This window comes from Colobus angolensis, unplaced genomic scaffold, assembly GCF_000951035.1.
Source record: "Colobus angolensis palliatus isolate OR3802 unplaced genomic scaffold, Cang.pa_1.0 Scaffold229, whole genome shotgun sequence".
Classification (NCBI taxonomy): domain Eukaryota; kingdom Metazoa; phylum Chordata; class Mammalia; order Primates; family Cercopithecidae; genus Colobus; species Colobus angolensis.
The window spans coordinates 4073125-4095235 of record NW_012115477.1 but is presented as its reverse complement, the minus strand read 5'-3'; the positions used below and the strand labels follow the sequence as shown (position 1 = coordinate 4095235).

At 37.2% G+C, this 22111-nt stretch overlaps 1 protein-coding gene across 1 annotated transcript in view; it reads right to left on the bottom strand.

Moving 5' to 3' along the window:
* SP4 (Sp4 transcription factor) overlaps positions 1-22111 on the bottom strand; it is an 83742-nt gene that overhangs the window by 28938 nt on the left and 32693 nt on the right. The window contains exons 4-5 of the mRNA XM_011944167.1: positions 7438-7666; positions 2644-2843 (exon numbers count right to left, since the gene is read on the bottom strand). Coding sequence (XP_011799557.1) covers positions 2644-2843; positions 7438-7666 — 429 coding nt within the window. The remainder of the gene's footprint in view (positions 1-2643; positions 2844-7437; positions 7667-22111) is intronic.

Sequence of the window (22111 nt, the reverse complement as noted above, 5' to 3'; positions counted from 1 at the left end):
CAAGTGTGTGGATATGTAAGAGAGAGGGACTTTACCAACTCATCATTTCTCAGACAAAATGATATAATCATTTTGTAAGGTTCCAAATCAAACAAAGCAGCAAATTTTCTTAGCTTCCCTAACTTATCCCACTGCTAATCTGGGGAGGAAACACTGCATCCTTTCATATAGACACAAATAGTAGAGTATTTTTCCAAAACAGATGTCAACAATTGGTATGGGATTAACTTTTTTAATCAATCACATTTGAAAACATCAATGGTGTGGTACAGTACTATACAGAAAGAATTCAAATTATCTTTTTTAAAATTAAAATTCATAGCTTTACTATAATGCTAACTTTTTCAGGGATTGTGACGCTATACTAACACAGGGTGAGCATCCCTAATACAAAAATCTAAAATCCAAATTGCTCCAAAATCTGAAACTTTTTGAGTGTTGACATGATTCCACAAGTAGAAAATTCCACACATAAGTACTTAATATGAACTTTGTTTCACACATAAAATTATTAAAAATATTGTATAAGATCACCTTCAGTCTATATGTATAAGGTATATATGAAACACAAATGAATCCCCAAAGTATTGCATTGTGTACACGCAAAATCTGAAAAAATCTGAAACCCAAACATTTCTAGTCCCAAGCATTTCAGATAAGGCGTATTCAATCTGTACTCATTTGTATTACTACTTTATGTGTCTATCAAATTAACTTTATATTTACCATTTTTAATAGATTTCATAATTTTTCTTTTCTAATACTACTTTCTAATCTTAAAATGGAGCTAATTTCTATGCCAGTGTTGCCGTTAGAACAGAATGAAATCATATATTCAAAATATCTGACTATAATATAGCAGCTAATTTAGAAATGTCAGTTTTATTCCTCCTTTTGTCCCACATGTATCTTGGTACAGGTTTAAATTATAATTCAATAATTTATTGAAATTAATGTATTCAATAATGAAATACTGAGTCCCAAATTCTAAATATTCTGAAAAGGATAGGTGTTCTGGGGGAAAAAGAAAGAAAGAAAGAAAGAAAGACAGAGAGAGAGAGAGAGAGAAAGAAAGAAGAAAAAGAAAGAAAGAAAAAAGAAAGAAAGAAAGAAAGAAAGAAAGAAAGAAAGAAAGAAAGAAAGAAAGAAAGGAAGAAAGAAAGAAAGAAAAAATTGCCCAACCAGAAGTCGAGACTTAATATAAAACCACAGTTATTAATACAGTAAGAGCACTGGTGTAGGAACTGGCAGATAGATAAAAACTTCAAAATACAGAAACCAGAAATTGAACCACACTTAAAAGAGACATTATGTAAAAGAGGACAATCAATAGAGACAGAACGGGCTATTTAAGAAATGGCTCTCCATATGGAAGAAAAATAAAATTATATCCTCATTTCATTCCATCAACAAAAAGAATCTTGAGCTGATAAGACTAGCAATAGTCCTTTACTGAAAGGGAAAAGTATAACCTGCAAATCATATAAATAAGGAAAACCTCTGAAAGAAAAATGAGAACCAGAATAATAAACAAAGCCATAAGTGACCAATATACATATGAAAGATGCTTAATCTCATGGATAAACATGAAAAACGCAAATTTTAAAAATGAGAAACAATTTTAGATTGACAAAAACTTAAGGCCTGACACTATTGGGTACTGGTGAGCGCAAAGTGGAAACTATCAATCATTGCTAGTGAAATAGCCACTGTAGAGACTCTTTAGCCATTACCTAGGAAAACCAAACATATACATTCTCTATGATCCAATAATTCCACTTCTCACACATGTTCTCATCATCTAAGTCTGTGATAGCACACACACACAAAAACCCTAGCAATAACCTCAAACAGTATGGGAATGAATACAGTGTGGTAGAATCATGTGATAAAATACTATGTAGCAGTTCAAGGAAATACATATATGCAAATATACATATATGTACAAACTTACAGATATCAAAACAAGTAAAATTTATAATTCTGCAACATTGTAACATTTCATAATATACACAAAACAGTTTATATGTAGATCCATTAATCATATATGAAAGAGTATAAAAAGTGTACGTAAAACTTAGACACATTAGACTTATAGTAGCTGTAGTCTTTGAAAGGTGAAAGGGTAAAGATGATGTTCACTTTACAAGTGCTTTGCTTTATTTAAAACAAAACCCAGAAAATATAGTATTAACAACTGTCCATTCTGAGTGAGGGTTGTTAGACAGATGTTTATTATACTATTCTTGACACTTTGGTGAATTTTCTGGACTTGTTTAAAAAAAAAAAAAAACTAAATGAAAGTCCCTATTAAGATCATATTTCAACTCTTTTCACCTATTTAAACACTTATGAAAAATAATGTAGTATGATTTCAACATGCTAAGAATACAATATAAACAAATGGAATAAATTCCCAGTCTCATAAATATGCTGATAAAGTTTACAAAAAGTAGAATAAAATGTATCTCAGAAATGAGGTTAAAAATGTTCATCTTAAACATCTTCCATATAACTGCTAAAGTAAATGCCTTCTCCTCCATTTGCATATTTCCAATGTGATAGCTAAACTATCACTAAAACTGACATGTAAAAACTGAAGAAATAAGTAAAAAGTACAAGTCCTAAAATAAACCAACTAACCTGTATGGGTTCTTCTATGTCTCTGGAGCTCATCACTCCTTGTGAATCTTTTGCCGCAAAACATCCAGTTGCATATAAAAGGTCTTTCTCCAGTATGCCAGCGAAGATGTGCTCGTAAATGAGATGTTTTGCCATAAACTTTACCACATCCTTCAATATGACAGATATGTTGCTTCTTTTTTCCTGGTTCATTACTGCCTCTAGCAAAAAGAAAAACCAAACATTAATTACATTGCCAAATAACAGACTTACAATTACAGGAAAATTAAAAAGAATCAAGGTAATTAAATGGTACTTCTCTGAATAGGTTTGTTGGATCATGATGCCATAACTGTAGCTAAAATCAGAAAATTTTCAATTAAAGAAAAAATAAAACAGGTCTGTGTACCAAACTGCTATGAAAATGTGTTAATCTCATGGAGTTTACGCTCTACTATGGACTCATGTTCCTTTCATAGTGGGCTCTTCCCTTGGGAAAAAAATTTCTCTAAGCCTTTCAAAACACTTGAAACCTCTCTAAAATTTCAAAAGGATGGCTAAATCCAGTTAAAAGTGTAAGATGCAGAGTTTCGTTTCCAGCAGGACAGTGTGAGGAGTTTCACGGATCTGTTTCCCAGAGAAAATTATAAAAAAGCAAAAAATACCATTTAAAGTCTCTGGAAATGGTCCTAAAAGCAAATAAAGAAACATTTATTCAAGAAAATCTCACAGAAATTGGTAAGAACAGTACGAGTCTGTGGTATTTGAACCAAGACTCTCTCCCCTTCCCTACTTCCTCCCACCTCCACACAAGAACATTAGACACTGGTGCAGCCAAGAATATGATTCCTACTCTTCCCACCTCCCGGTCAGAGAGCTATGGCCCCAGGAGGGGCAAGATGTCTGCATTTCTTATTTTACTCTTGGTTACCTGTTGCTAAGTTCCAGGCAAGTGTAGCAGAACCCAGCCCTTAGCCCTGGGACATAGGCTCTACCTTGGATGTGGCATGATGAAAATACTGGGGTCCAGGTTGCCGTTGACCTGGCCCATTCATAGTTCATAAAGTCAAAGTTCTAAGCCAGGAGAGGCCAGTTGAGAAGACCTGAGGCTACTGCTGCCCCTGCAACCAGGCACTCAGCTCTTAAAGCAGAGTTGTCACTCAGAGAGAAATGAGCCACTGTCTCAACTTCTAGCTCAAGAGCCATAACCCAGAAACACCATAAAACAAAGAGCTCCAAATCTCTTCCCAAAGGAACTGACTTCATTTGCCAGACAATGTGAAGAAGTTCAAGCCTAAGGGTACTCTCAAAAAAAGTAGAGATTGTTCCAAAGGCAGTTAATTGGGAGAAGACTAACAGATTCACTGGAAATAAAGGCTTAACTACAGGCTGGCTAGTTTGCCAGACAGAAGTGAGAAGAGGCTGTGAAGAACCTTCTTAGGGTCAGAACAAATGTCAAACATTGAGATTCTTGGGAAAAGTAAGCAAAACTAACAAACTAACAAGCTAGACTGACCAGGAAAATAAGACTCAAATTATTAGAATCAGAAATCAAAGAGGAGATATCACCACCAACCTTACAGAAACAAAAAGGATTACAAAAGAATACCATGAACAATTCTATGCCAATTACTTGGGTAACTCAGATGAGATGGACAAATTCCTAGAAAAATATGGACCAAAATACTAAAGGTGACTCAGGAACAAATAATCAATCAGAATAAACCTACAACAAGCAACTAGACTGAATTAGTAATTAAAACTACCCATATGAAAAGCCCAAGAACAGACAGCTTCACTGGTAAATTCCACAAAACATTTAAAGAATTAATACCAGTTTGGAGGGAATACTTTCCAATTCATTCTATGAGGCCGGTATTATTATCAAAATCAGATAAAAACATTACAAAAAAAGAAAACCACAGACATATCTCTTATGAATATGGATGCAAAAATCCTCAAAAAAAATACAAGCACGCTGTCAACATTGTACCAGAGGGTCCAGACAGAGAAATTAAGTAAGAAAAAGAAACAGAACTCCTGCAGAAAGGAAAAAGTAAACGTTATCTCTGTTCACAGATTCCATGACCTCAGACATAGAAATTCTAGACTCCACTAAAAAACAAACAAACAAACAAACTGTTATAACTAATCAAAAAGTTCAGCAAAAGTTGCAGGATACAAGATTAATACATTTAAAAAATATATTTCTACACAGTTGTAATGAACAACCAAGAAAACAGTTCAACTTATAACAGCATCAGAAATAAAATTGGAATTTAACAAAAGTACAAAATGTATACTCTGAAAATTATAAACCATTGATGAAAGAAGTTAAAGATTAAATAACCAGAAATACTTCCCATGTGCATGGACCAAAAGATGAAATATTGTTAAGCAGGCAACAGTCCCCAAAGTGATCTACAGATTCAATGCAATTCCCATCAGAATACCATCTGGCTTCTTTGTAGAAATTGACAAACTGATTCTAAAATTCACACGGAATTGCAAGTGTCCCTAAAGAGTCAACACAATTTCGAAAAATAACAAAGTTGCAGGACTCACATTTCTCGATTTCAAAAGTTATTACAAATCCAAAGTACTCAAGACAGTGTGGTACTGATATAAAGACAGATATACAGATCAATGGAATAGAACTGAAAGTCCTGAAATAAATCCATGTTCTATGGTCAACTAATTTTTGACATGGGTGCCAAGAACATTCAATGGAGAAAGGAGAGTCTTTTCAACAAATGGTGTTTGATGAACCCTTACCTAACACCATATATAAAAATTAACCCCAAATTCATCAAAGACCTAAATGTAAGAGTAAAAACTATAAAATTATCTTAAAAAAAACAAAAAAAAACTAGGAATCTTAATGACTTTGGATTTGGCAATGAATTCTGACACAATACCAAAAGCAGAAGCAATAAAGGAAAATAGAAAACTCTAGACTTCAGAATCAAAACTCTGGTGCAAAGGCACTATCAAGAAAGTATAAAGACAATTCACACAATGGGAGACAATATTTTTCTCTCTCTTTTTTTTTTTTTTTTTTTTTAGATGGAGTTTTGCTCTTTCACCCAGGCTGGAGTGCAGTGGCACGATCTCGGCTCACCGCAACCTCTGCCTCCTGGGTTCAAGCAATTCTCCTCCCTCAGCCTCCCGAGTTGCTGGGATTACAGGCACGTGCCACCATGCTTGGCTAATTTTGTATTTTTAGTAGAGACGGGGTTTCTTCATGCCGGTCAGGCTGATCTCAAACTCCTGACCTCAGGTGATCCACCTGCCTTGGCATCCCAAAGTGCTGGGATTACAGGCGTGAGCCACCATGCCCGGCCGGGAGACAATATTCTCAAATCATATATCTGATAAGGAACTTGTATCTAGAATATATAAAGAGACAATTCCATAATGAAAAATAACATAATTTAAAATGGGCAAAAGATCCAAATAAATATTTCTCCAAAGATACAAACATGGCCAATAAGAACAAGAAAAGATGCTTAATATCATTAGTGATCGGGAAAAACAAAACTGCAGTGAGGTATCACTTCAAACCCACTAGGATAGCTTTAATCATAAAGCCAGACAATGACAAGTACTGGCAATGATCTAGAGACTGGAACCCTCATACCCTATTGATGGAAATGTTAAATGGTACAGCCATTTTGGAAAATAGTCTGTAAGTTCCTCAAATGGTTAAACATAGAGATACAATATGACCCAGAAATTCCATTTCTAGGTAATTTCATAAAAATACCAGAGAAATGAAAACATATGTCCACACAAACACTTGTACACAAATGTTTACTGCAGTATTATTCATAATAGCCAGTGGGTGGATAAAACCAAATGTTCTTCAAGTGACAGGATAAACAAAATTTTGTATATCCATACAGAGAAATATTATTTGTCCCTAAAAAGGAATGAAGTACTGATCATGCTGTAATACGGCTGAACCTTGAAAACATTATGCTAAAAGAAACCAGTCACAAAAGTCATGATTCCATTTATATGAATTGTCCAGAACAGACAAATCTATAAAGACAGAAATTAGTTGTTTAGGATGGAAGGGTTGGGATGATAAGGGGGTGATGCTTAAAAGATACAGAATTTATTCTGGGGATGATGAAAACATTCTAAAATTGATTGTAGTCATGTCTACACAGCTCTGAATATATTAAAAAAACACTGAATTGTACACTTTAAATGGGTGAACTGTATGGTGTATGAGCGAGTTTTATATCAATAAAGTTATGTAAAAATTTTATGAAAAAAAATGGGCTGGGCACAGTGGCTCACACCTGTAATCCCAGCACTTGGGGGGCTGAGCTGGGCGGATCACCTGAGGTCAGGAGTTCGAGACCATCCTGGCCGACATGGTAAAACCCTGTCTCTACTAAAAATACAAAAATTAGCCGGGTGTGGAGGCGGGCGCCTATAATTAATCCCAGCTACTCGGAAGGCTGAGGAAGGAGAATCGCTTGAACCTGGGAGGTAGAGGTTGCAGTGAGCCGAGATCACATCATTGCACTCCAGCCTGGGCAGCAGAGTGAAACTCCATCTCATGGAGGGGGGGAGAAAAAAGAAAGAAAAAATATATTTTTAAAGTGTAAGGAACAAGGCGGAGGACCACTCAAATTTCATTCCTAAAATAGCCTAACTTAATTCCCTTTCTAATATTATATAACAACTTCTAGGCTATGAAGGTAATGAGGTTCTTGTGACCATCATTTCCAGCCAATCACTTGCTTTTAACTCCTGTTTTATGCCTTCCAAATAGACACAGTTGAAAAATAGAGCATTTACCTTCCTTCTCCTTCCCTACAATTAGGACAGGAACAGGCAACTCTTCGAAGCCTCTTGCCAGGTTGTACCTCTTGATCAGAAGTTTGCTGGCCTTGCTGCAAATGCACTTGTGTGAGTTGGTCAGGACTAACAGCACCTATCGTGGCATTAGCAATTCCTCCAACTGCTACAGTTACAGGAGCTATAGTAGCTTGCTGGACTTTTACTCCATCTTGTCCTTGCTGCTGACCTAAAAAGGAAGAAAAAAAAAAGAAGTATTGTAATGTTTTCTACATCTAAAGAAAGGATTAAAAAAAAATTCCATGTGCATAAATTTTTTCTAACGATCTGTAAAGTACAAAAACTAAGGGGTTAATGGCTTATACTATGTCAATCCTTCTAAAATATAGTATTCTTAGTTAGTGGCTCAGGTTGCCTATGTATCTAGATGATGGAACTATATACATAAATCATTTAACCCACTTTGGGACTTAATTTCTCTCTCCATCTATAAAATGAAGATAATAATACTTGCTACTTACCAACTCACTAAAATACTATGAGGACACATGAGTCTAAGAGCATTTTGAGATCCTAAGATAAAAGACGTTATATAAACACAAAGCTTTATCACCATTTCCACAGTAAGCAACATATCTCATCACAACAAGAAAATACAGGAGTGAAAAGTCACTAAACAAAGGATGAAGTTTTATGGACATCTTGTATTCCTAAATAGTTTAAATAAACATCTCTTTATTGATTTGACTTTTTTAATTGTATACATAAAGTGGTTTTTAAAATACAAAACCACCCAAGATTACTACATACTGTCACTGTAATCATAAAAAGACATTTAAGATATTATTACTTTATTCATTCATGTTATATAGCTTAAACTTCATCGCTCAGATTGGTATATATACCAGCGTGGCTTCTTCACTTTGGGAAAAATATAATAAATAATACACAATAAAACAACAAAAAACTGTATTTGCATGGCTTAACATTATCCGGAAATACAATGCTCTTTTTTTTTTTTGAGACGGAGTCTTGCTCTGTCACCCAGGCTGGAGTGCAGTAGCACGATCTCAGCTCACTGCAACCTCCACCTCCTGGATTCAAGCAATTCTCCTGCTTCAGCCTCCCTAGTAGCTGGGATGACAGGTGCGTGCCACCATGCCCAGCTAATATTTTTTGTATTTTTAGTAGAGACAGGGTTTCGCCATGTTTGCCAGGCTAGTCTCAAACTCCTCACCTCAGGTGATTCACCTGCTTCAGCCTCCCAAAGTGCTGGTATTACAGGTGTGAGCCACCGCGCCCAGCCTATGATGCCTTATAATTACCTTTTCTTTCACACAGTTCTACATTCTCTCCATCAGATGTGGGAATAACAAGTATGTGAATGGACTGAAAAGAAAATACCAATTTATGAAAGAATGTTTCCACCTCAGAAAATTGATGTAAGTATTAGGTAAGTTAATTTACAAATCCTCTACCACAATGCCGGCACAGAATTGCTCATTACATGGTAGCTACTGTTACTAATTCATCTCTGCTGAGTTCAGGGGCAATACAAGAATAAAATAAGTCAGTTTGGGAGGTCAAGATGGCGGATCACAAGGTCAGGAGATCGAGACCATCCTGGTTAACACGGTGAAACCCCGTCTCTACTAAAAATACAAAAAAATTAGCTGGGCATGGTGGCGGGCACTTGTAGTCCCAGCTACTCGCTATTCGCAAGGCTGAGGCAGGAGAATGGCGTGAACCCAGGAGGCAGAGCTTGCAGTGCGCCGAGATCATGCAGCCTGGGCGACAGAGTGAGACTCTGTCCCAAAAAAAAGAAAAAAAAAAAAAAGAATAAAATACGCTAGCAGAAATAAACATGCCAGTCCTGAATATAAAATGATTTCTTTCAGGCCGGGCATGGTGGCTCATGCCTGTAATCCCAGCATTTTCGGAGGCTGAGGTGGGTGAATTACAAGGTCAAGAGATGGAGACCATCCTAGCTAACACAGTGAAACCCCATCTCTACTAAAAAGTGCAGCGACTGCACCACTGCACTTCAACAAAAAATTAGCCAGGTGTGGCTGCACACGCCTGTAGTCCCAGCTACTTGGGAGGCTGAGGCAGGAGAATCGTTTGAACTCAAGAGGCAGAGGTTTCAGTGTGTCGAAATGGTGCCACTGCACTCCAGCCTGGGAGACAAGAGCGAGACTCTGCCTCAAAAAAAAAAAAAAAAAAAAAAAGGCAGGGGTTGGGGTGGTTATTTCAAAGCTGCATACATAGTACCTTAAATGTACGGGGCAACCAACAAGAGGCAATAAAAATTACCAAGTAAGAAAACAGTACACATTTTCCAAACAAAATTAAACCTCTGACTCTCCGAGCCAACGTCAATCTCACCGTCCTCTGCATATCCACAGCACTCTTAATTCCTTTTGGTAGCACCCATAACTAAGATACACATTAAAAAATACATTTTGTCACTGCTTCAGTAAGGATACAAACCCTCTACTAAAGTTTACATTTTTGTACACCTTTGAATTAGCATGGTGTGGGAAGTAAAGCAATGCAAGTGAAGTTAGAGTTGTAAATTTATGACTGTGCACTCAGGGATCCTCAGTTTCCTCAACTCTAAAATAGTAACACTGACTTCCGTAAAATTTCTGCTCCCTGTCTACTTTAAAGAGCTGTTTCTGAGGATCAAGTTGATTTTCCAGGGGTAAAGGCTATACAAATTATAAAGCAATACATAAACAAAAGGCATAATTATTTGGTTTCAGTGTTTTTGAACACATATTCAGTAAAACCAGATGCCTTAAGGATGACCGTGGCTACACAATCTATTCAAACTACTTGTGTACCAAGAAGCACAGTGATACACACACTTTCTGTTTACTACAAAAAAAATGCATTTCTAGAAACGAGAGTACTGTCTGAACAAGCACTATACAAAATCTACAGCATGGTCCCTATGGAGCTGCAGGTACTTTAAGTTGGCAAGTACCCTTTACATCCCCTGAAGACACAGGTATTTTTAGCCACAATTTTTTGACTACTTTTCTCATAACATTTATATAACAGTCATTACTTTAAAGGTCGCAATAATATTTAAGATGACCTTTATTTTGGTAAAGAACTGCTAGATGAGTTTCAAATCAAAGCTAAGTTGGGGGGTGAGGGGTGGGGAAGAACTGCTAGAGATTCCCAATCCCTCTGGTCCCTTGACCATGTATGTCCTTGACATACTCCTCAAGCCTCCATATTGTGAGCCTTTCTTTGTTCAATGCCTAAACAACTTGGAAAGTTATTTCAATGAATAATAGAGGCAAATTATATTTGAGTTTGTATATTGAAGCCTGTTAATTGACTTCATCTAGATGTTTCACAGCTAAGTTCAACATACTACTTTATTTCCACTGCCATCAGTAAGCCACCAAACTCCAGAGCAAGACCTCTGAGGCCCCACTTAAGTTTAATTCTATTGCCTTCTCAGACCTCATCTCTATTAGTCTCTCTCTTGCTCACTCTGCACTTGATATACTGGCCTCTCTTCTGGCCCTCAAACAAATCAAGCTCATTTCCTTCTTAGGGACTTTGCATATACTCTCCAGTCTAAGTGGGGATGCCTTTGCATGCAGATCTTTACATAGTTGATTCCTTTGTAATAATATTCTGGTCTGAGTTCAAATCTCCCCTCTTTAGAAATGCCATTCCTGACCTTCCCATCTAAAAGTGGTTCCCCTCAGTGTATCACTGTATCATCACCTAGTTTTGCCTTGTCTTACTTTGTCCTTTTATAATTTGGTCTTCAACTCACTTCTGAAGGTAAAGTGTGCCATGAAAGTAGGGATCTTGCCTATTGTGTTCATTGCTGTATCACTAGTATAAAAGTGCCTAATAACTAAATAACAATGCCACTCGATAACATGTTTAATAAATCAAAGTTTAAAAATAAAAAATGATTTCATCTTCCAGTCTTGCTTCTGCTAATGTCCCTGTTTCAGTAAATGCTACTCCTACTCTCCTTATTATCCACACTGAAAACCTTAAAATGTCATCTTTTAGGCTACTTCTTTAATCATTACATCCAGTGATGACCGAATTATGAAGACACTACTGCATAATAATAGCTCTTACACTAATCTGTTTCCAAGCAAGACTATCATCTTGATCCAAGCCCTGGTTAATCTGTGCCTCTACCAACCTAAATGAAGCTTTCCCTCCTTTCTCATCCTTCAAACCGCTGCCAGAAAAATAAAAAAGTCGTGTTCTGATCATCACTTTCATGCTCGGTAACGTTTAATCATTCTTCCACTGACCAAAGTCTGGCATTCAAAGCACTCTACCACAAGGACTTACTTAGCTCCTGGTTCACAGTCTTTCTCCTAATGACCAAATCTATTGTGCATTTTCTCAGTGACCATTACAGGACTGCTTTGCTGCATTTGACACCACACGTCACTCCATCCTTATCCAACATTTACTCTGTGAGCTAACTTCCCACATTTCAGAAACCCCTTCTTCTCTGTTAGCTCCTTTGTGTTTGGTTTTTTTTTGTTTGTTTGTTTGTTTTTTTTAAAGAGAGAGGGGTCTTACTCTGCTGCTCAGACTAGTCTTGAACTCCTGGGCTCAAGCAATTCTGCCTTGGACTTCCAAGTAGCTGAGATTACAGGCGTGCACCACCATGCATGGCCTTAGCAATTTTTTACAATCAGCACTTAAATCTAAATTTATGTCACATTCCTAAAAGATGTATCAGCCAGGTGTGGTGGCTCACACTTGTAATCCCCACACTTTGGGAGGCAGAGGCAGGAGGACTGCTTGAGCCCAGGAGTTCAACACCAACCGAGGCAATATAGTGAGACCCCATCTCTTAAAAAAATTAAAAAATTAGCCAGGCATGGTGGCATGTGCCTGTAGACCCAGCTACTCATGAGACTGAGGTGCTGAGGTGAGAGGATCGCTTGAGCCCTGGGGATCAAGACTTCAGTGAGCCGTGATTGCACCACTGCACTTCAACTTTAGCCTGGGTGACAGAGCAAGACCCTCTCAAAAACAAACAAACACCCTCTACTCTTCCTAGGCTACTCTCCCGGGTTCTGACTTCTCATTCTAACTCTCTTCTTGGGGGACCTCAACTACTTTCGTAACTTTTACTGCTATGCGTAAGCTGATTATCTCGCAGATCTGTGCCTTCTACTCAACTGCCAGTGAACACTTCCACCTCAGATTCCTCACAAGCAATCTAAGAACCAGATAGCTTAGCCCACTTTCCTAATATAGCTCTTTTTCACCATTCAAATAGAAAACTTGGAAGCCATTCCTGATTCCTCTCTATCTTCTTCATCTCTGACAACAAGAGCAACTATTGTTTTATAGCTACTATGTGGTAAGGCACTTTACTGGATGCTTTCCATATATTGTTTCACTTACTCCTTATATCCCTATGGGCTGAATATTACTGTCCCAACTTTTTATTTTTCAGAAATGGAGTCTTGCTCTCTTGCCCTGGCTAGAGTACAGTGGCACAATCATGGCTTACTGTAGCCTCTAACTCTTGGTCTCAAGCAATCCTCCTCCGCCTCCTGAGTAGTTGGGACTACAGATGCATGCCACTACACCTAGTTAATTTTTTAAATTCTTTTAGAGATTGTATCTCACTATGTTGCCCACGCTAGAATCAAACTCCTGACCTCAAGTGATCCTCCTGCCTCAGCCTCCCAAGTAGCCGGGACTACAGGCACAAGCCATGGCACCCAGCTTACTGTCCCAATTAAGATGAGAAAACTAAGGTTCTGAGGAGTATGTAAAACATCCAGGATCCTAAAATGGAAAAGTGACAGAGCTGGGATTTGAACCCAGGCTTAGCCAACTCAAAAAGCTATTCTCTTTCCACCATATACATTATCTACATTGATCATAAGTCCCTGTTGAGTCTACCTCTTCAAAATATCTCAAATGTCTTCATTTCACCATACCTATTGCTTGCACATTAGTGCAAGCCCGTATCACCATTATGTCAGTTTTGCCCCTTCTTATATTCATATTGCAGACCTAGCTCCCCAAAAAGCCAATGGACCCTCCATACATTCACAATAAGGTCAGTATTTCTTAGCAGAGTACATAAAGTTCTTCATGATCTAACTCTTGCTTAGTTTTATAACTTCATCTCTGGGCACTCCTACTCCATGCCCACTCTCACCATCACCTACAGTGAACTCCTATCTTCTCTAATGTTCCGTGTCTCCGAACATTTGAGTAATACAGCTGGAATCCAACATATTCTCCCACCCCAAATCTCCATCTCCCTTGGTCTGACAAAAGCCTATTCATCTTTCAGATTTTAGTCTTTAATCCTTCTCTTACCAATGAAACTGCTTTGTAAAATAATTTTTTTAATAACTCAAAATTTCTTGGTATTGTAACTACACATTATGGTGAAACGGACTGAGGATGGCCACTCTTTTATTTTTCTTCCACATTACCAGAGGTAAAACATTACAAGGCTGCTTGGAGTAGCCAAGCCATCTTTCTTACTCCTTTTCTGGTTCTGCTTTTTTTTTTTTTTTAGTTTTTTTCAAATATAGAAACTGGGCCAAGGTAATGGAGGGGGACAGTTTGTTGGTAGGTAGTAAGATATTAGAATCACTAACTATTCAACAAGATCTAGCTTGTTGGGCATTTCTTGCGCATTTTCTTTTAGTACCAGTAGTCTTTTGCCTCAGTAGAGTAGTAAAATTTGAGACAATTTGAATTTAAGCTAACAGGAAGAAAGGAAAGCCAGGTTTAGCAAGTAAAGGAAAAAGGCATATTCCATATAGAATAACCTAGTTCCCTGAATTGTGAGGCAGGGGCCTATGCCTAAGCCAACAAATTCTGACTTGAATTTTGGTATACCTAGCTCCCTAAGAGACCTCAAGAATTGGCTGAATTAGAATTTAATTATTTCTGGTCTTACCAGTAAGCTACCATCTCATTCCATCATAATATTTGTCATAAATTATTTCCAACAAAAGCTGCTCAAAAAACAGATCATCTGTGTGGTTTTTATGTCATTTGTCCTTTGGCTACCAAAGTTCCTGGCACACTGAAAGTACTTAATGAATGTTTCTTAAATAAAGCGAATGATAATCTAAAATCCATACAAACATAGAAGCTTTCTTATGAAACTCGGCCAGCAGTATATCACAGGACTGCTAGATGACAGCTAGTTTACAATACATATGCACACAGGTGACAAGACAGTAAGAAACCAAATCAAGTGGGTATCTGCTACAGTTCCTCCCTGACTCACTGATACGGCAGTCAGATCATTTAGGAGCAGATCCCAGAGCATAACTCTCAACCTTGGTACTGAAACTATGTACTACTCTCTCAGGTATCAGATTTATCCGATGACACTTGCTATCTACATTCAGCAAGGTTTTTTCGAAAAGAGTATTATAAAAATGTTAACTTTAAAAAAGTATAGGCCGGGCGTGGTGGCTCACGACTGTAATCCCAGCACTTTGGGAGGCTGAGGTGGGCGGATCACAAGGTCAGGGGTTTGAGACCAACTAGTCCTAGCCTGGCCAGTATGATGAAATCCTGTCTCTACTAAAAATACAAAAAACTTAGTTGGGCGTGGTGGCAGGCACCTGTAGTCCCAGCTACTCAGGAGGCTGAGACAGGAGAATCGCTTGAACCTGGGAGGCAGAGGTTGCAGTGAGCCGAGATCTCACCACTGCACTCCAGCCTGGGCGACAGAGCGAGACTCTTGTCTTAAAAAAAAAAAAAAAAAAAAAAAAAAAACGCCGGGCATGGTGGCTCAAGCCTGTAATCTCAGCACTTTGGGAGGCCGAGACAGGCGGATCACGAGGTCAGGAGATCGACACCATCCTGGCTAACACGGTGAAACTCCATCTCTAATAAAAAATACACACAAAAAAAAAATTAGCCGGGCGAGGTGGCGGGCGCCTGTAGTCGCAGCTACTCGGGAGGCTGAGGCAGGAGAATGGCGTAAACCCGGGAGGCGGAGCTTGCAGTGAGCTGAGATGCAACCACTGCACCCCAGCCTGGGCGACAAAGTGAGACTCTGCCTCAAAAAAAAAAGAAAATCATAACTACACTTGCCGTTTAGGGAATAGGCTAAGATTTCTCCCTTTCTCCCTATTTTGATGAAAGTAAATAGTTTAGTATTACAAACACATATGCTTTAAGTTTCTTTTTCTTCTGATTTTAAGAATAAAGCATGCTCACCATAGAAAACTATGAATAAGGAAATGAAATAATCCAGAAAGTAATTACCCATAGATTACCACTATTATCATTTTGATGTGATGATCTAAGTTCTGTTTTAATCTTTGTTCAATGCATTTTGATGCTGATACAACTTTACTACATAAAAATTCTGTATTAGCCTCTTTTACTTATTTAATAAGTACTTCTAAGTTATTAATATTACATTTTTTAATATAATGGTTGTGCAATATTTCATCATATACCATAATTTACAAAGCCATTACTGTACTATTAGATATTTATTTCCAAATACGTGTTATAAGTAACAAAGTAATGAGCAACTTGAACTAAAATATTGTTTATTATTTCCAAGGGATAGTCCTAGAAGTGAGATTACTAAATCAAAGGACATGAAACATTTATAAGACTATCTAGATTATAAAATTACAGGAGTATATATAAAGAGCTGCATTCATTTACATTTCCACCAGAAGTATGGGAGAATGCTGTTTCATCTCATGGAGCAAGAGAAACTCAGTAAAATTTATAAAATCATTTAATAAACAAAAAAGTCAGATATCTCACTGTAGTTTCTAATAGAAGTGATTACTGCTCTCACCTCTAATATTGTATATTTCCTTAAGGTGTAAGCCAATATAGTAAGGCAAGAAATAACAGATCTATATAAGAAATAAAGACTGAAAAGGAAGTAACAAAACTGTCATGATTTACAAAAGATATAATTGCATTATTTAGAAAACTATAGAAAAATCAACAAATTATTATAATATGACACCTGGCCATCAGCAAGATGGCCAAATACAAGATCAACATAAAAAAGCAACAGTTCCCAACCATATCAACAACAAGCACTTGAAAAAGAAAAAAAAAAAAACAAAAAACAATTCCTTTCATAATAGCAACCATAACCACAAATACCTGAGAAATCAATCTAATTAGAAATATGCAAGATCTTGAGGAAGATTTAATAAAGGATATAAAACAAGACCTCAATAGAGAGAAATATATGTTCTTGGATAGGAAGAATCATTAAACTAAATGTGTCAATTCTTCCAAAATTATTCTATGAAGTGAATACAATCACAAATTTAATTCAAAACTTTTCCATGAAACTCTGCTAATCTGACATGTGAAAAATCAACTAAGAAAACTCTGAAAAAGCAGAATAGTAGAATAAAGATATGTTATGCAGCTACAGTAATTAAAATAAGGAGCTGTCAGCTTAGGAATAGGGACAGAAATGAACACAGTTTAAAACAGATGTGTGTGTGTACGCAAAATAATCCAACTGTGCCTTATTTCTTCTTTTGGAAAAGACGATTTGCAAGGTTTTTTCTTATAGTAAATAGTAAGTAACATTACTCTGTAAGATAGATCTGCAAATTTGAAAAACAAAACGAAACTATTTATCTACCTATAAATAAACTCACCTACCAATAAACTGAAAATGACCTATTTAATAATAGTCATACAGCAGGTTCAAAGTACATGTGTTTCTTAATAATGTTTTGTGCATATAACCTAGGGAACAAGGTTTTCTAAGAGAACTGATCAGGAAAAACAAAAACTGCTGACTTCTATGATACAAAACTTGCCATGGGGGCCAGTGGCATTTTTTCTGTTCTGAATAATACTAAAATGATTCTTAACTGAGCCTACTTAGATTGACTTCCTTTACAGATTAAACTTGGAATCTGCCTAAGCAAATGTCTAAGGTCCTCTCAAAGAATATGTCTCCTAACATTGCAAATAACTTTCAATAAACACACTCTAAAATAGGATTTGGTTTACATAATGATCTGACTTAAAATAAGCAAGGAGGCTGTATATTCCTAAACATAAAAAGATAACCAAATATGCTTAGGGCTGGGGAGGATAGAGAGGAGAAATGGGGAATGACTGCTAATAAGGGTTTCTTTATGAGGTCATGTGAATGTTCTAAAACTAGATTGTGGTGAAAGCTGCAAAACTCTATCAATATACCAAAAACCATTGAATATACACTTAAAGTTGTTGTATAATATGGTATGTGTATATATAAATAAAGTTGTTTTTTTAAAAGTAACTAGATTAAAAAGATTTTTTTTTTTTAATTCTACTTTTGTTGGCTATGAGTACCTTTAAGCCAGTGGTTTCCAAAAGGAGGCAATTTTGCCTTCCAGGAGATACTTAGTAATGTCTGGAGACATTTTTGGTCGTCACAAAGTGTGAGATTACTGGTATATAGTGAGTAGAGGCCTGGGATGCTGCTAAACATCTTACAATGCACAAAACATATTCCAAAATCAAAGAATTACCTGGCCTAAAATGTCAATAATGCTGAGGTTAAGAAATCCGCTGAAACTCAGCATTGGAACAACTCAACTAACATTTATGCCTATCATTCATATCATCATAAACAGCTATAACAAAATATATGAAAAATTAAAATATGGTACATTTGTGTGATCCCTATAAAAACTACATGAGTCTCCACAAAAACAGAAACTATATGACTCTGAATTAAAGCCTTTGAAAAGAGAGCTATACAAATGTGGGAATAGGCTGTGACAGTTTTGACAGACATATGACTAGAGAGATTCCATGGTACAGTGGTGGTAAAAAAAAATCCTTGATTGGAAAATTATGCTTATTAATTATAAAATACTTCTTTGCCTTATGCAAGAGCTTCAATGACATGTTTTCCTACAGATGAACTACAAATGAAAATACTAAGAAACAACTGAGTACCTTGTGTATCTCTTAAATGAAGGTGAACTATATTAGCCAATGACTTCCAGGACTAGTTACATACTATGGGTCATGTACAATCTGTGAACCAATACTGAGTTACTGAACAGGCACAACAGTTTAGTAGAGCCAGTTTAAATAGAATTTTCAGGTCAAGCAGACCTGTTTCTGAGTTCTGATTCTCACTGCAGTTTCTTCCTTTGAGGACCTGGGAGCTGTAGGAGTTGACTGAAACAGTGTATATAGCACAGGTCTTAGCATAATGTCTGGAATGTGATAAATACTCAAGAGAAATGTTAACTCCAGTAAAACAAACTGCAAACGTATTAAGTACAAATACTTAACAGCCATTCACATTTCCTTAAGTCCTAGCACTTTGAATGTGAACTTAGTATACAACTGAGATTTATTCATTCAGCAAACATCTACTGAGTACCTGCTATGTGCTTAATGCTGCTGGAGAAATGATAAATAAGATCTGACCAGAAGCCCTCACCTGTAGGGAAGACACACTCAAATAAATAACTATAATATGTACAATAACAAAAATGTGCATAAAATGCCTACTTAATAGAGAGGACAGTGATTTACTGTCAAAAAAAAAAAAAACAATGAAGGCTTCACAGAGGAGATGAAACCATTGATGGGTGGAAAGAAAAAAGGCAAATGGGGAAGGCAGTGCGAAGCCTATATTTAAAGGCATAATCCTGAGACAGCATACCACTGGAGATTAAAATTCAAGGAAGTGAGGGGGCTAAAGATGGGGTTGGAAGGATAGATCAGGAAGGGCCTTAATTAATTTTTTCTTTTTTAAGAGACAAGGTCTCACTCTGTTGCCCAGGCTGCAGTGCAGTAGTGCAATCATAGCTCACTGTAATCTCAAACCCCTAGGCTCAAGAAATCACCCTACGTCAGCCCTCTCAAGTAGGACAACAGGCAAGTGCCACCATACCCAGCTAAATTTTTTATTGGGACAGGATCTTGCTATGTTGTTCAGGCTGTCAATTTCTTAAAGAAGGGACTTTCTGGGATAGGAGAGAGGGAATCCTTGTTAAGGTATTATGCCCATCCTTCCCATCCCCAATCCAGAATAGCTGCCACACAATAATCATTTGCATTTATTCAATTTACTAAATGGCTAGAATTGAACTAAACTACTTTACACTTATACTTTGTCCAATGCTCTCTTCTAAGACTTGGAGAGGTTATGTACATTTCCCAGATTACGCAGCTGCTATTAAGTCGTAAAGACAAGATGTGGACCTAGGTCAGCCTGAATCCAGAGCCCTACACTCTTCCCCGGTTGGCTATATTCTCTCCTTGTGCACTAAGGATATTATTTGGACTTTGGAGGCAACAGGGAGTTAGCGGTAAACATAGTAACACCTGTCTATCAATTCTGATGCCTGAAGGCATTGCTCTTTTGAACTTCCCTGAGCTAGGAAGGAAAGGTAACTCTAGTCATCTGGTGTTGGAGAGAAAAGTTTAGGAAAACAAAGACATACACTCCTCTTTAATATCTAGTTATTTCTATTTATTCTAATCTTGCTCCAGATAACTGTCAACTATTCTCAACTCTGTTTATGTTGAAGAAATCCTTCCTAGCCAACAAACCCTAGAAAGATCTGAATACTTTTCTTAAATAGAATTTGCAATATTTAAAACAACAACAAAAAACTTTCTAATTTTCCCTCATTCTATGTTGAACCGTATTTGCCTAACTTGATGGTGAAAAATAAAACAAAAAAGGAAAATCTGGCTAATTCTATGTGAAATTTTAAATAATTTTTAAAAGTTTTAAAGCTACTTTCAGTCCTTTAGATGTATAATGAGTCATCACAGTAGTAATGCATTTATAGCCTCTATCACCAACTTTTATTCTACATTGGGCCATATTACCTCTTCAGTTTTTCTAATTTACATTACCTGAGCCATTACTGTTGCTTGGTAACCTTTCATTCATCCTATAGTTAGCAATGTACAAAGCCCTTCACTGGCTGTTCCAATTTTTTTTTCCCTCTGTCCTCAAATCCTCATTTCCCTTTCCTTGCACCTTACAACCTGTAGACGATTTTGCCTTCTACTTTACTGAGAAGTCACCCAGAAGTATCTTCATTTTCCCTTCTATTATCAGCATCAGCATCTGACTAGTTCTCCAAATGTTAACTCATCTTTTTAAAATCTCATTTTAGAAGCACTTTCACCTGAGTGACAGACCCTGTCTCAAAAAAAAAAAAAAGTTATATATCAGTGCTGTCCAACATGATAGCCTCTTGCCACATGTGGTTATTAGTACTTTAAATGTAGTTAATGCAACTGAGGAAATAAATTTTTAATTTTAATTAATTTTAGGTTTATAAGCCACATGAGACCAGTGGCTTTCACACTGAACAGCACAGTTCTTAGGTCTCATCAAACGATTCAAACACAAAACCTGCTGAACTTTTCTCAATACTCTCAAGTCAACATTCAATACCATCTGAGATTCCTCTTACCTGCTGACATACTACCCTGTTCTCTTTCTATTTCTCTGATGGTTCTCACTTTTCTTAACTTTCTGCTTTTGGCCCCCAAAGACTAGGTGTAACCCTAAGTTCAGTTCTCATAATTATCCTATCAAATGCAACATTGTCTGCCTCAATTTCATACGCTGCCATAATATCAACCATCATCTCCACGCAAAAGACTTTCAAATCTAGACTGCTGATTCTGATCTCTTCTCAGGCCCAATCTCCAGATACAAACCAGACACTTTCAATATACTATTAGCTCAGACTTATTAACAAAAATCAAAATTCAAGTTCATCACTTTCATTTTCTAAAAGTCATTTCTTTGAACGGCACAAGCACTTTCATGGTCATCCAGATTCAAAATCTACAGAATTACTCTTAAAATGTTTTTCCTCTCTCCTTTCATACATCAAATCCTGTCTTTTTTATTTTTATTTAAGACTCTTGAGAACCACATACTTTACACTGAAGTTCAGATTTCCCATCACTGATATCTGAGTCAATACTATGGTCCCGAAACTAGCTTCCCCATTTCTCCTATGTCTGTTAAAAAATAAAACTAACTAGCTTGGGCAACATGGCAAAATCCTGTCTCTACAAAATACAAAAATTAGCTAGGCATGGTGGCAGCACACCTGCAGTCTCAGCTACTTGGGAGGCTGTGGTGGGAGGATTGCTTGAGCCTGGGAGGTGGAGGTTGCAGCAAGCCAAGATCACCCCTCTGCACTGCCTGGGTAACAGAGTGAGACAATGCCTTAAAAAAAAAAAAAAAAAAAAAACTAAAACACTACTTTATAAATGAAACTTCCTGTCCCCTACCCCTCAAACATACACACATTCACATATCCTTTTCACCTGTCCTTGGTCTGACATTGCCATTCTACAATCAAATTTCTACCAAACTTGGCCAGGCGTGGTGGCTCAAGCCTCTAATCCCAGCACTTTGGGAGGCCGAGACGGGCGGATCACGAGTCAGGAGATCCAGACCATCCTGGCCGGCACGGTGAAACCCCGTCTCTACTAAAAAATACAATAAAACTAGCCGGGCGAGGTGGCGGGCGCCTGTAGTCCCAGCTACTCGTGAGGCTGAGGCAGGAGAATGGCGTGAACCTGGGAGGCGGAGCTTGCAGTGAGCAGAGATGGCGCCACTGCACTCCAGCCTGGCGACAGAGCGAGACTCCATCTCAAAAAAGAAAAAAAAAAAAAG